General features: G+C 45.1%; 1 protein-coding gene across 1 annotated transcript; it reads right to left on the bottom strand.

The window, feature by feature from the left end:
- Positions 1-458: 458 nt before the first annotated feature.
- Positions 459-13,799, bottom strand: LOC143275028 (netrin receptor unc-40-like). Its single transcript, XM_076579091.1, has 8 exons — positions 13,706-13,799; positions 11,037-11,185; positions 9,646-9,793; positions 9,246-9,353; positions 8,266-8,445; positions 6,062-6,088; positions 3,799-4,021; positions 459-645 (listed from the first exon to the last, which is right to left on the bottom strand). Exons 1-8 carry the CDS (start codon positions 13,797-13,799, stop codon positions 459-461), a joined length of 1,116 nt encoding a protein of 371 aa, XP_076435206.1.
- Positions 13,800-15,282: the final 1,483 nt, after the last annotated feature.

Below are 15,282 nucleotides of genomic sequence, written 5' to 3'. Positions count from 1 at the left end.
TGCTGCACACGGGACCTCGGTTTATCGTCTCATTCGAATGACTAGCGTCCAGACCACCTCTTAAGGTCTAGTGGAGGGGCAGAAAATATCGGTGGCTGAGCCGTGATTCGAATCAGCGTGCTCAGATTCTATTGCTTCCTAAGCAGACGCGTTACCTCTAAGCCATCACTCCACTTCATGCATACACATATGCACGCACGTGCGCTCAGTCACACAGAAGAGTGCACTCCATGAACCAAGCGTAAAGGCAAATTACTTGTCAGTATAAAGTCACTGCTTCGGTTCCTCACAAACTGTCTTTTACATCATCACACGCGTTACTTCGGAGATGACGTAAGATACAAAACAACAACAAAAAACACGTCACCACTTCAGTTCTTCACAGATGGTGAAACTTCGTTCTTTTTTTCTTCTTCTCCTTTTTCATTTATTTATTTATTATTTTTTTAATCAACAAATCACCATTCATCGCTTTCTTCCACGATGGTCGGGGGCGGGCCCTCTTTGTCCTCTTTCCAGGCCTCCCTGGAGGGGGGGCGGTGGGGGTGTGAGGCCCACTCATCCTCCTCAAAGCCCACGTCTCGGGCAGTGGCTACAGAGGGCGGCTCAGGGCTGTAGCACGGTGTGGGCTCTCTCTCCATCACACTGAAAACACAGTTTCCGTTTCAGTCTCTCAGGGAGGCGTCATTGCGTTAGTTCGGACAAATCCATATACTCCACACCACATCTGCTACAGGTAGATGGACATCCCTACAAAGCCGATCGCAAGGCTCACCATGATGTACAAAATCATTAACAACGTGGTCCAGGTGGGTTTTGGCAAACAGTATATCCGCGGAACCAAAGTTGAGAGCACCGAAGAAGAGGGACAGAAGAGCACATTCAAGGCAGCTTGCTGGACTTCAGTGTCTACACGACTACCGGATCTACAACAATACTGTGGCAACACAGACCGAAAACTAAGTATGTGTGTGATGATACTAGAAAGATACCTTTAAATATCTGAAAGAGAACTAAGTGTTGACACGTTCACTGAAACCACAGGACTGAAACACGCTCAAACGCCCGCACACACACAACACAAACACATATTTTCATAAAACACCACACATACACACATAACACAGGACACAAACACACAAACAGACACACAACACAGGACACAAACACACAGACACACAACACAGGACACAAACACACAGACTGACACACAACGCAGGACACAAACACACAGACTGACACACAACACAGGACACAAACACACAGGACACAAACACACAGACTGACACACAACGCAGGACACAAACACACAGACACACAACGCAGGACACAAACACACAGACTGACACACAACACAGGACACAAACACACAGACACACAACGCAGGACACAAACACACAGACTGACACACAACACAGGACACAAACACACAGACACACAACGCAGGACACAAACACACAGACACACAACACAGGACACAAACACACAGACTGACACACAACGCAGGACACAAACACACAGACTGACACACAACGCAGGACACAAACACACAGACACACAACACAGGACACAAACACACAGACTGACACACAACGCAGGACACAAACACACAGACTGACACACAACACAGGACACAAACACACAGACTGACACACAACGCAGGACACAAACACACAGACACACAACGCAGGACACAAACACACAGACTGACACACAACGCAGGACACAAACACACAGACACACAACGCAGGACACAAACACACAGACTGACACACAACGCAGGACACAAACACACAGACTGACACAAAACACAGGACACAAACACACAGACTGACACACAACACAGGACACAAACACACAACACAGGACACAAACACACAGACTGACACACAACACAGGACACAAACACACAGACTGACACACAACGCAGGACACAAACACACAGACTGACACACAACACAGGACACAAACACACAGACACACAACGCAGGACACAAACACACAGACACACAACGCAGGACACAAACACACAGACTGACACACAACACAGGACACAAACACACAGACTGACACACAACACAGGACACAAACACACAGACTGACACACAACGCAGGACACAAACACACAGACACACAACACAGGACACAAACACACAGACACACAACACAGGACACAAACACACAGACTGACACACAACGCAGGACACAAACACACAGACTGACACACAACACAGGACACAAACACACAACACAGGACACAAACACACAGACTGACACACAACACAGGACACAAACACACAGACTGACACACAACGCAGGACACAAACACACAGACTGACACAAAACACAGGACACAAACACACAGACTGACACACAACACAGGACACAAACACACAACACAGGACACAAACACACAGACTGACACACAACACAGGACACAAACACACAGACTGACACACAACGCAGGACACAAACACACAGACTGACACACAACACAGGACACAAACACACAGACACACAACGCAGGACACAAACACACAGACACACAACGCAGGACACAAACACACAGACTGACACACAACACAGGACACAAACACACAGACTGACACACAACACAGGACACAAACACACAGACTGACACACAACGCAGGACACAAACACACAGACTGACACACAACACAGGACACAAACACACAGGACACAAACACACAGACTGACACACAACGCAGGACACAAACACACAGACACACAACACAGGACACAAACACACAGACTGACACACAACACAGGACACAAACACACAGACACACAACACAGGACACAAACACACAGACTGACACACAACACAGGACACAAACACACAGACACACAACACAGGACACAAACACACAGACACACAACGCAGGACACAAACACACAGACTGACACACAACACAGGACACAAACACACAGACTGACACACAACACAGGACACAAACACACAGACACACAACACAGGACACAAACACACAGACTGACACACAACGCAGGACACAAACACACAGACTGACACACAACACAGGACACAAACACACAGACTGACACACAACGCAGGACACAAACACACAGACACACAACGCAGGACACAAACACACAGACTGACACACAACGCAGGACACAAACACACAGACACACAACGCAGGACACAAACACACAGACTGACACACAACGCAGGACACAAACACACAGACTGACACAAAACACAGGACACAAACACACAGACTGACACACAACACAGGACACAAACACACAACACAGGACACAAACACACAGACTGACACACAACACAGGACACAAACACACAGACTGACACACAACGCAGGACACAAACACACAGACTGACACACAACACAGGACACAAACACACAGACACACAACGCAGGACACAAACACACAGACACACAACGCAGGACACAAACACACAGACTGACACACAACACAGGACACAAACACACAGACTGACACACAACACAGGACACAAACACACAGACTGACACACAACGCAGGACACAAACACACAGACACACAACGCAGGACACAAACACACAGACTGACACACAACACAGGACACAAACACACAGACTGACACACAACGCAGGACACAAACACACAGACTGACACACAACACAGGACACAAACACACAGACTGACACACAACACAGGACACAAACACACAGACTGACACACAACGCAGGACACAAACACACAGACTGACACAAAACACAGGAAACAAACAAACATTCAAAACACTCCACTTACACAACAGTATCACCACCACCACCACCGCCGCCGCCGCCACCACCTCCACCCCCACCGCAGCAACACAGGCAGATGGTGATGAGGAGGAGGGTAGCGCATATGCAGCCCGCTAACCCCATGACGACGGCGTATCCCATACAGGACATCTCTTTCCCGGCACTTTCGAACTCTATCATTCCCGGGACCAGCTGGTAGCAGTAGTACACTGTGCTGTTGTCCGTCTCTGAACACAGAAAACAAAGCAGCATGATTTCCTTTTGTCCCTCCTTCCACATTCCCTATGAAATGGCAAGGAGGAATCATGACCAATGGTAAATAAATACCAGCGTTGACGGGCGCAATAGCCGGGTGGTTTAAGCGTTGGACTTTCAATCTGAGGGTCCCGGGTTCGAATCACGGTAACGGTGCCTGGTGGGTAAAGGGTGGAGATTTTTCCGATCTCCCAGGTCAACATATGTGCAGACCTGCTAGTGCCTGAACCCCCATCGTGTGTATACGCACGCAGAAGATCAAATACGCACATTAAAGATCCTGTAACCCATGTCAGTGTTCAGTGGGTTTTGGAGACACGAAAATACCCAGCAGCATGAACCTCGACAGAGTCATCAGCAAGTCGATGTTGGTCGTGTAACGGAAAGAAGAAGAAGCGTTTGTTTGCTCTACTTTTCTCTCGCTGCATACTCCCTCCGAGGTAGCAAGGAGAATTCTGAACACTGGTGAATACCAGCGCTTGTTTGCTCTACTGTTCTCTCACTGCACACTCCCTCCGATGTGTCATGGAGGAATCGTGACCATTGGGGAATGCCAGCACTTGTTTTCTGTAGTTTTCCCTTGCTGCACACTCCCTACGAAGTAACCAGGAGGAATCATGACCACTGGTAACCACCAGCGCAAGTTCGCTCAACTTGTCTCTCGCTGCACATTCTTTCGAAGTGGCAAGGAAGAATTATGACCATTGGTTGATACCAGCCGCTTTTTTTGCTCCACTTTTCTTTCACTGAACACTCCCTATGAAGAAGCATGGAGGACTCATGAGCACTGGTGAATACCAGAGCTTTTTCGACCCACTTTTCTTTCACTCAACACTCCCTATGAAGAAGCATGGAGGACTCATGAGCACTGGTGAATACCAGAGCTTTTTCGCCCCACTTTTCTTTCACTGAACACTCCCTATGAAGAAGCATGGAGGACTCATGAGCACTGGTGAATACCAGAGCTTTTTCGCCCCACTTTTCTTTCACTCAACACTCCCTATGAAGAAGCATGGAGGACTCATGAGCACTGGTGAATACCAGAGCTTTTTCGCCCCACTTTTCTTTCACTGAACACTCCCTATGAAGAAGCATGGAGGACTCATGAGCACTGGTGAATACCAGAGCTTTTTCGCCCCACTTTTCTTTCACTCAACACTCCCTATGAAGAAGCATGGAGGACTCATGAGCACTGGTGAATACCAGGGCTTTTTCGCCCCACTTTTCTTTCACTCAACACTCCCTATGAAGAAGCATGGAGGACTCATGAGCACTGGTGAATACCAGAGCTTTTTCGCCCCATCTTGTTGTGCACTCGTCATGAAGAGGCAGGGGGGAATCATGTGTGCATCCAAACGCTTGTTTGCTCAGGTGTGTTGGGGCATGTACAGGATTTCCTTGTATGTCTTTTTTTTCTTCTGTGGACTGTGGGTACATACCCCCTTTCGAAATAACACGGGCGTCTCATGAGGTGGAGTGGTGGCCCAGTGGCAATGCGCCCAACTGGGATGCGAGTGTTCACCGGTTCGATTCCAAAATACGGACCAGGACTTTTAACCCCACCTCCCACCCGACACCGAATGCTGGTCTGAGTGCTGATCAATCGGATGAGACGATGCACCGTGGTCCCGTCGTTCCTTGTGGGTCCGGAGTCTGACTCGGGACATGCAGCTGCTTAGAGTTTCGATTCATTGGCCAACTCAATGGTCTTTAAAACAGACATTCACTGAGAGGAGAGAGAGAGGTGGGAGGGGAGGGAAAGAAGCAGAGAGAGAGAGAGAGAGAGAGAAAGAGAGAGAGAGGCAAACACCTACACACACACACCACACATATCAATAAAGGACACACACGTATACATACATGCATACGCATAGATACATGCATACATATGCATCAATACATACAGGCCGGATGACAAACAGACAGACAGATAGACAGACAGGCAGACAGATAGACAGACAGGCAGATGGACAGACAGGCAGACACACAGAGACAGACGGAAGTATTCTCACCATTTTGCTGAGGCCCAGCAAGGGATCCTGAGAGAAACATAAAGAATACACGTGTTAGTTTCCAAGCCCCGCGTTATGCTTTATCATTTTGGGTGTGTGTGTGTGTGTGTGTGTGTGTGTGTGTGTGTGTGTGTGTGTGTGTGTTGTGTGTGTGTGTGTGTGTGTGTGTGTGTGTGTGTGTGTGTGTGTGTGTGTGTGTGTGTGTGTGTGTGTGTGTGTGTGTGTGTGTGTGTGTGTGTGTGTGTGTGTGTGTGTCCCACCATTTTATTTTATTTTGGCCTATCTATCTATCCATTTCGAAATCACATCACTCAAACAGTGTAAAAATTGATACTTTAACAAGGCGTCTTCGATCGTCAGTATTTTGACTGAACCGTTGTGATATGAGATAGGAGTGACATGAGTTTGTAGGTTGTAGTATAGTCTGTGTAAAACATTTACATAATATAACGGTGGAAAATTCCCCACCCAAGGTTGTAGTATGGTCTGTGTAAAACGTTTACATAATGGGAGGAAATCCCCCCCACTCCCCAGGTTGTAGCATTGTCTGTGCAAATCGTTGACATAGTCGGTTATAGTGTAGTCTGTGTAAAACATTTACATAATGGGGGAAAATCCCCCTACCCCAGGTTGTAGCGTAGTCTGTGTAAAACATTTACAGAGTTGTAGCGTAGTCTGTGTAAAACATTTATGGAGTGGGGGAAATATCCGTACCGCAAGTTGTAACATAGTCTGTATATAATGGGGGAAATATCCCCTACCCGAGGTTGTAGCGTAGTCTGTGTAAAACATTTACATTATGGGGGAAATATCCCCTACCCGAGGTTGTAGCGTAGTCTGTGTAAAACATTTACATTATGGGGGAAATATCCCCTACCCTAGGTTGTAGCGTAGTCTGTGTAAAACATTTACATTATGGGGGAAATATCCCCTACCCGAGGTTGTAGCGTAGTCTGTGTAAAACATTTACATTATGGGGGAAATATCCCCTACCCGAGGTTGTAGCGTAGTCTGTGTAAAACATTTACATTATGGGGGGAATATCCCCTATCCCAGGTTGTAGCGTAGTCTGTGTAAACATTTGTATAATGGGGGAAATATCCCCTACCCTAGGTTGTAGCATAGTCTGTGTAAAACATTTACATTATGGGGGAAATATCCCCTACCCGAGGTTGTAGCGTAGTCTGTGTAAAACATTTACATTATGGGGGAAATATCCCCTACCCGAGGTTGTAGCGTAGTCTGTGTAAAACATTTACATTATGGGGGGAATATCCCCTATCCCAGGTTGTAGCGTAGTCTGTGTAAACATTTGTATAATGGGGGAAATATCCCCTACCCTAGGTTGTAGCACAGTCTGTGTAAAACATTTACATAATGGGGGAAATATCCCTAACCCAAGTTGCAACATTGTGTAAAGCATTTACATGATATAATGGAGAACATTTTTCCTGCCCCAGGTTGTAGCGTACATATTACAATGGGCGTGGTATGTGTAAAACATGTACATATTACAATGGGCGTGGTATGTGTAAAACATGTACATATTACAATGGGCGTGGTATGTGTAAAACATGTACATATTACAATGGAGGTGGTATGTGTAAAACATGTACACATTACAATGGGCGTGGTATGTGTAAAACATGTACATATTACAATGGGCGTGGTATGTGTAAAACATGTACATATTACAATGGAGGTGGTATGTGTAAAACATGTACATATTACAATGGAGGTGGTATGTATAAAACATGTACATATTACAATGGGCGTGGTATGTGTAAAACATGTACATATTACAATGGGCGTGGTATGTGTAAAACATGTACATATCACAATAGACGTGGTATGTGTAAAACATGTACATATTACAATGGGCGTGGTATGTGTCAAACGTACATATTACAATGGGCGTGGTATGTATAAAACATGTACATATCACAATAGACGTGGTATGTGTAAAACATGTACATATTACAATGGGCGTGGTATGTGTAAAACATGTACATATTACAATGGGCGTGGTATGTGTAAAACATGTACATATTACAATGGGCGTGGTATGTGTAAAACATGTACATATTACAATGGGCGTGGTATGTGTAAAACATGTACATATTACAATGGGCGTGGTATGTGTAAAACATGTACATATTACAATGGGGGGAATCCCCGATATGACAGTGGGAAAATTCCCCTACCCCAGGTTGTAGCATAGTCAGCAGAGATGAGCCCATCCCCGACACTGGTGTAGGCCACCAGGTATACCAAGTAGGTGGTTCCAGAGGCCAGAGAGGTCAGGGTCTGGCTGAAGGTGTTGGCTCCCAGAGTCAGGGTGTTGGCCGTGCCGTCCACCTGCCGGAAGTACGTCAGCCGGAACCCTGCGTGACGTCATGGAAACATGTGTACGCATTTGTTACCACAGTTTCCGTTCCGGGGCATAGAGAGACAATTTGGTTTGTCATCAGGTTGTTGAGAGATTGTTGTCACGTGCAATAAAGACTGCGTGACGTTGTAGAAACATGTGTACGTACACATTTGTTACACAGTTTCTGGGGTTGGGGTAGAGAGCGGGGGAGGGGAAGAAAGACATTTTGGTTAGTCATCAGGTTGCTGAGAGATTGTTGTCACGTGCTATAAAGACTGCGTGACGTTATGGAAACATGTGTAGGTACACATTTGTTACACAGTTTCCGGGGGTGGAGGGTCAGAAAGACATCTGAAGTTGGTCATCAGGTTGTTGAGAGATTGTTGCTAGGTGGGGATGATGATGGTGGTTGTAACTAGGATTTGATGAGCAATCACATAAATACATAGAAACACGTACACATTGCACTGCGTTCGAGCGTCACATTCGGAAAGAGAGACAGAGACAGACAGACAGACAGACACACACACACAGTGTGAACATTTGCGAACGCATTAGTTATATTTGCACTTTTTTGTTTTTGTGCTTTGCTCTCAATCGTCTCAAAAGAAAAAAATTCTTCCAAAATATTAAAGTGACCAATACAATACAATACAATACAGTACAATACAACGCAAAATGATTTTTTTTTTCAAAAGTATCAAATCATTTAGCAAAGAGAGGAAGGTGGGATTACCTTTTACTCTTTTTTCTTCTTCCCAAACGAGAGAACATGTACATGAGCTTTTGACGAACTCACACGATCAACCGTACCTTGCAACGTTCCTTGCTTGGAAATGGCGGCAAGGTCGTTCCATGTGACTTCAATCTGGTTATATGACGTGGCCACGGCAGTGACGTTAGAGGGTCCCACCAGCGGCACTGAAATGACGAAGCACAGCCCGTTCCTATGACGTAACAGTGTGACTACATCTGGTTTTGTGACGTTACAGCGTGCATATATCTCGTTTGAAGTACTTTCTAATCAATCAATCACTCAATCGATCGAGCGACCGACCAAGCAAGCAAGCAACCAATTTACTTATTCATCTATAAATCAATGTATTTGTTCAGAGAGAGAGGGGGGTGAGGGAGAGAGAGAGAGACAGAGAGAGAGGGTGTGTGTGTGTTCCCCCTACTCACCCTCCCTCCCCTCCCCTCCAGGCCGGCTTACCTCCCTCATCGGTGGTGCAGGTGGTGGTGGTGGGGGACTGCGCGGGGGTGACGTTGCTGACGCAGGTGACGGACACCTGGTAACCCCCATACACGCTCAGCCCTGACCAGCTGAAGGTGGTGGTGAGAGGACTGCCCACACTCTGAGTCTGCGCACAACACACGTGGTGATTGTGATGAGGGACAGCAAGGTGTGGGTGGGCTGTGAGTGGGGTGGGTAGTGGTTGGGGTGTATGGGTGATGGGTGAGGGTGGTATGGTGGTGGTGGTGGTGGTGGAGGAAGGATTGGAAAAAAAATGGGAGGAGGGAGGGGGGAGGGTGGGGGTCGGGGCGTCAGGGTGGAAGTGATGGGGGGGGGGGTATCGGGGAGTGACGGACATGGGCGGGGAGGGGGTGGGGGGGAGGGGGAAGGGAGAGAAGACATGTTATATTTGAACTCTTTTTGTGTTATATTTGAACTCTTTTAATTAAAGAAGAAGAAAAATTTGTGAAAGCGTAGCGTTATATAATCGATTTTTTTTTGCACTGTTGCGCGCAATGGCTTGCACTTACTGGGTACCTTGGATACTTCTTCTTCTACCAAGCTCTGTATGACCAAGGGAAAACTTTCCTGGCGTTATCATGATAAACACATCTCTGCTTTCTCTTTGTCTTTGTCTGTCGTCTGTTGTCTCTGTTCGTTCCCGCTCCTGCCCCTAACCTTTATCTCCCTCTCTGTATTTGCGGCCTCCCCATGTAGGTGCGCGAATCGTTACGGACAAGGAAAAAAGAAAGAAAGAAAGAAAAACAGCAACAACCAAAAACAAACAAACAAAACAAAAAACAACAACAAATAAAACAAAAACAAAACAAAACAAACAAACAAAAAGCTCACGAGCTTTTGACGCTACAAACCAACCATACTTAGGAAGATACACAAACGTTTGACGCTACAAAGCGACCAGGCTTAAAAAAATTACACACACGCATTTCACACTAAAAAAAAACCCCAAAACAAAACAAAAAAAAACCCCAACAAAAAACAAACAAACAAAAAAACCCCAATACCAACAACAACAAAAAACAAAAAAAGCAACAACAAAAAAATCCACACTTTTGACAAAATTGCACACACACATTTCACGCTAAAAACAAACAAACAAACAAATCCACAAAAACCCCAACACTTTTGACCCCACAAAGCAACAACACTTCAAAAAAACAAACAAACAAACAACAACAAAAAACAACAACAACAACAACAAAAAACCCCAAACAAACAAACAAAAAAACACACACCCACACACAAACTGTTTGACGCTGAAAAACAAAACGACACCTTACTTAATAAACACCCCCCCCCATCCCCAACACCCCCCCCTCTCCACCCTCCACCCCCAGGACCTTACTCACAGGGTAGGTTTCTGTCTTGAGGCCGTCGTTGCGGGTGACCTCAATGACGTAACCTGTGAGGTCGGGGGCGATGGTGGTCGGCACTGACCAGCTAATGGAGATGGACGTCTGACCAGTGGCACTGCACGACAGGCTGTGTACGTTGTGGGCTGAAAACAGTACAGGGGGAGGGGTGGGGGGGGTAGTGGTTCATGCGGCTGACTAGAGAGCAGCTAGGAGTCCTCTGGGTTCGAGTCTCGTATGAATTATTTTAATTCATCTTATATATCTGTGTTTTGGTTTTGATTTGAAAAAAACAACAAAAAACAACATTTACGTATTGCGTCTTTGTCCTTTTGGTTTATTCCCTAATTTGGAACCGTTTAGGCATTACATCTTTTTTTTGTATGTCATTTTGATTTGAAACCGTTTAAATATTGTATCTTTGTCCTTTGGTATACCTATATATTTTGTTTTGAAAGCATTTAAAAGCAATATCCTTGTCATACGGCATATTCTAATTTCAACCCATTTAAATGTTACTTCTTTTTGCTTCGACATATCTTAACCTTAGTCTGTTTAAATGTTATTTATGTGCCCTATGGCTTATTCTAGTTAACTATTCAAATGTTATATTTTTGTCCAAAACATATCTTAATGTGAAACTATTTAAATGTTATATCTTTGTCCTATGACATATTCTTATTCGAAACCATGTACATGTCATATCTGTGTTATGTAGCATTTTCAAATTTGAAACCATTTCAACATCGTATCTTTTTCCTTTGGAATATCTATATTCAGAAATCATTTAACTGTTACTTCTTTGTCCAATGACATATCTTAATATGAAGCCATTGACATGTTGTATCTATGTCCTGTGGCATTTTCTAATTCATAATCATTTAAATATTATATCTTTGTCCTATGGCATATTTCATTTTGAAACCATCTTTGTCCTATGGTATGTTGAATTTGAAAACATTTAAATCCTGTATTTTTGTCCTAGGCAAATTACAATGTAAATCAATTTAAATGTTATACCTTTGTCCTTTAGCATGTTTTAATATAAAACCATTTATGTTATATTTTAACCATAATCCTTGTTTTAGTGTGTGTGTGTGCGTGCGTGCGTGCGTGCGTGCGTGTGTGTGCGTGCGTGCGTGCGTGCGTGCGTGTGTGTGTGTGTGTGTGTGTGTGTGTGTGTGTGTGTGTGTGTGTGTGTGTGTTTGTGTGTGTTTTGAACATCGTTGCAACCAGTGTGAGGATTTATTTCCACTGAAGAGAAACTTGGAATCAATTGCTAATATTGCCCTTCTAGACGTCGTGACTGAATTGATAGGGTTGTAGACTTGTGGTCCAGTATTCACAAGTGATTGGGATAGACACGTGGACAAGTGGAGTGATGGCCTAGAGGTAACCCGTCCGCCTAGGAAGTGAGAGAATCTGAGCGCGCTGGTTGGAATCACGGCTCAGCCGCCGATATTTTCTCCCCCTCCACTAGACCTTGAGTGGTGGTCTGGACGCTAGTCATTCGGATGAGACGATAAACTGAGGTCCCGTGTGCAGCATGCACTAAGCGCACGTAAAAGAACCCACGGCAACAAAAGGGTTGTTCCTGGCAAAATTCTGTAGAAAAATCCACTTCGATAGGAAAAACAAATAAAACTGCACGCAGGAAAAAATACAAAAAAAAGAAAGAAAAAAAAGGTGGCGCTGTAGTGTAGCGACGCGCTCTTCCTTGGGGAGATCAGCCCGAAGTTCACACAGAGAAATCTGCTATGAAATCTTGAAACTATTGATCTTAAGATAAATCAACAGAGGAAACTTGTCTGGTATCAGTATCAGTATCAGTAGCTCAAGGAGGCGTCACTGCGTTCGGACAAATCCATATACGCTACACCACATCTGCTAAGCAGATGCCTGACCAGCAGTGTAACCCAACGCGCTTAGTCAGGCCTTGAGAAAAAAAAGAAAACAAAAAGAAAAAAAAAGAAGAAAAAAAAGGTGAATAAATAATAGGTAAGCTTACATAAATAAATACGTGAGACATTCATTACTGACAGTTCCCGCTATTGTTTCTGTGTCCTCTTTTAAAAAAAACCCCAAACATATTCATCCTACAGAATATACACGGCTGAAATGCTTCACCACACAGTGTGTGTGACTCCCAGTTGTTTTCCCTTCAGATAACCTGTGGTGGTTTTTATTCAGCGTTCTTCGTTCCTGCAGTGACAACTGAATTTGTTTCCCCCTGCAAAAGGACACTCAAGCTGCTGACTTCCATCTTTGTTCTAAATCCAAGTCTGTTCCAAATAATTACTATACACACACACATGCGCGCGCTAACGAAACTCCGAGATAATGGACATATCAAAAACAAAAAACAAACACGCACACACAAAAACACACGCACACACACACACACACACACACACACACACACACACACACACACACACACACACACACACACACACACACAGATGAATGAACGAAAAATGAAAGGAGGAAAGGTGAACAGTGAACAGGTGTAAAGATGTCAAGTGCAATGCGTGAAGAAAGAAGAAGAAGAAGAAGAAGAAGAAGAAGAAGAAGAAGAGGAAGAAGAAGAAGAAACAACCAAAGTGAGTTAAAGAAGAGGTATAATCAAAAGAAACAAGGAACGCAAGATAGACAGCTAAACTCACTGGCTCCTTGAACCACTGGCACCAGACTCAGCATCGCCATCACCACCATCAAGGTCATCTTCATCAACGTTGACATCGTCACCTTGCTCCTCATCGCTGTCATTGCCTTCCTTTTCCCTCTTTCCCTCGTGTCTTTATTAACCCCCTCAGGACAGTGTGCGGGTACGTGACTAAACACCATAAAACTGCGCATGGATCGCAAGCAGGAATGAGACTCCACGTCTGGTTTCTGAACAGTGTTCTGTTACTGGTACACAGTATACCTGTGTTCAGCCTCAACAAGTCTAAGCTCACTGATGTGGTCAGTGGTCTTCGGTTAGTCCACCCATACCCAGAGACTCTTGTAACCTTGTGGTCACCAAGTTACTGGACCTTTCGTAAGCTCTGCAATCCTCTCTCTGTCGACGACTCGTGCGTGTATGGTGCCATGTTCGCGGCAAAAGTTGCAGTGTTATTCCGATTTTCTTTGTGACTTGTCTACCCAACTTGTGTCGATCGTAAAATTAATGGGCGCAATGCTTACTGCAAACGGGGTTGTTGTTTTTATCTGCCGTCTCTCTATCTACACGTTTTCAGTGGCACTACTTCCACGTCGCTCGTTCAAAGTCCCTTTGCTCTGTCTGTCAAACACACACACACACACACACACACACACACACACACACTCTCTCCCTCTCTCTCTAACAGAGAGAGAGAGAGAGAGAGAGAGAGAGAGAGAGAGAGAGAGAGAGAACGCAGACACATGTTCTCATTCATACATCTCTTTCTTCTGACTGAAATGGGTTACCATACATATTCACCCTTCAGTCTGTCAGTCTGGCCACGCGCGAACTGACTGACAGCGTGACGCTGAAAACACGTGCTGCACAGAAACCTGTCATCGGGTCGGCACTGCTGTTTCAGTAAACTGTCACTCTGTTAGTTACTGTCACAACTAAGTGTTTTGATTTAATACATATATCGTGGGCACCCCTCAGTCTCGGGAGACTGTGGAATTGTGCTCAAGGGTGATGTTTATGGCACTGTGTCGGCTGAGGGTTGACAGGCCCATTCTAGAGGCCCAACACTCTGCTTATTTCACAGACGGACGTAAGCCCGACAGTCGGGCCAACAGCGAAGTGAGAGATGTATGATCAATTGTTTCTCCATTGCAATGGGAAATCATTTACAGCTTTAGTCTTTTGTGAAAGACTATGATTCTCAAACTAGGAGGCAAAATTGCACTGGCACTTAGTGTTGTTAGTTGGCGTTTGGGAACTATCCCAACGCCGACTGTCCTAAAACCCTTTTGGCCGACAGAGTGGGGATGTAACTTGGGCAAGACACTCTCCACTGTAATCAAATTCTTGCCCAGCAGTTACCTCCTGTGCTGATCTAATGGTCATAGCTGATCTAATGGTCATAGCTGAACGCGACTATCATACAGAATGGCAGTGTCAGCCACACTTTGAGCAGATGAAGTCTAATGTTGGTCTATCTGTCAGATTCTTCTTCCTTCTTTGTCGGTTCGCCTCTGTTGGCCAAGTGTCTATTGGAGAGGCCTTTGTCTACGTCCAGGATGCTCGTTCGGAAGCTAC

This window comes from Babylonia areolata, chromosome 29 (genome assembly GCF_041734735.1).
Source record: "Babylonia areolata isolate BAREFJ2019XMU chromosome 29, ASM4173473v1, whole genome shotgun sequence".
In the NCBI taxonomy this organism is placed as follows: domain Eukaryota; kingdom Metazoa; phylum Mollusca; class Gastropoda; order Neogastropoda; family Buccinidae; genus Babylonia; species Babylonia areolata.
This window is presented reverse-complemented; position numbering and strand designations above follow the sequence as displayed.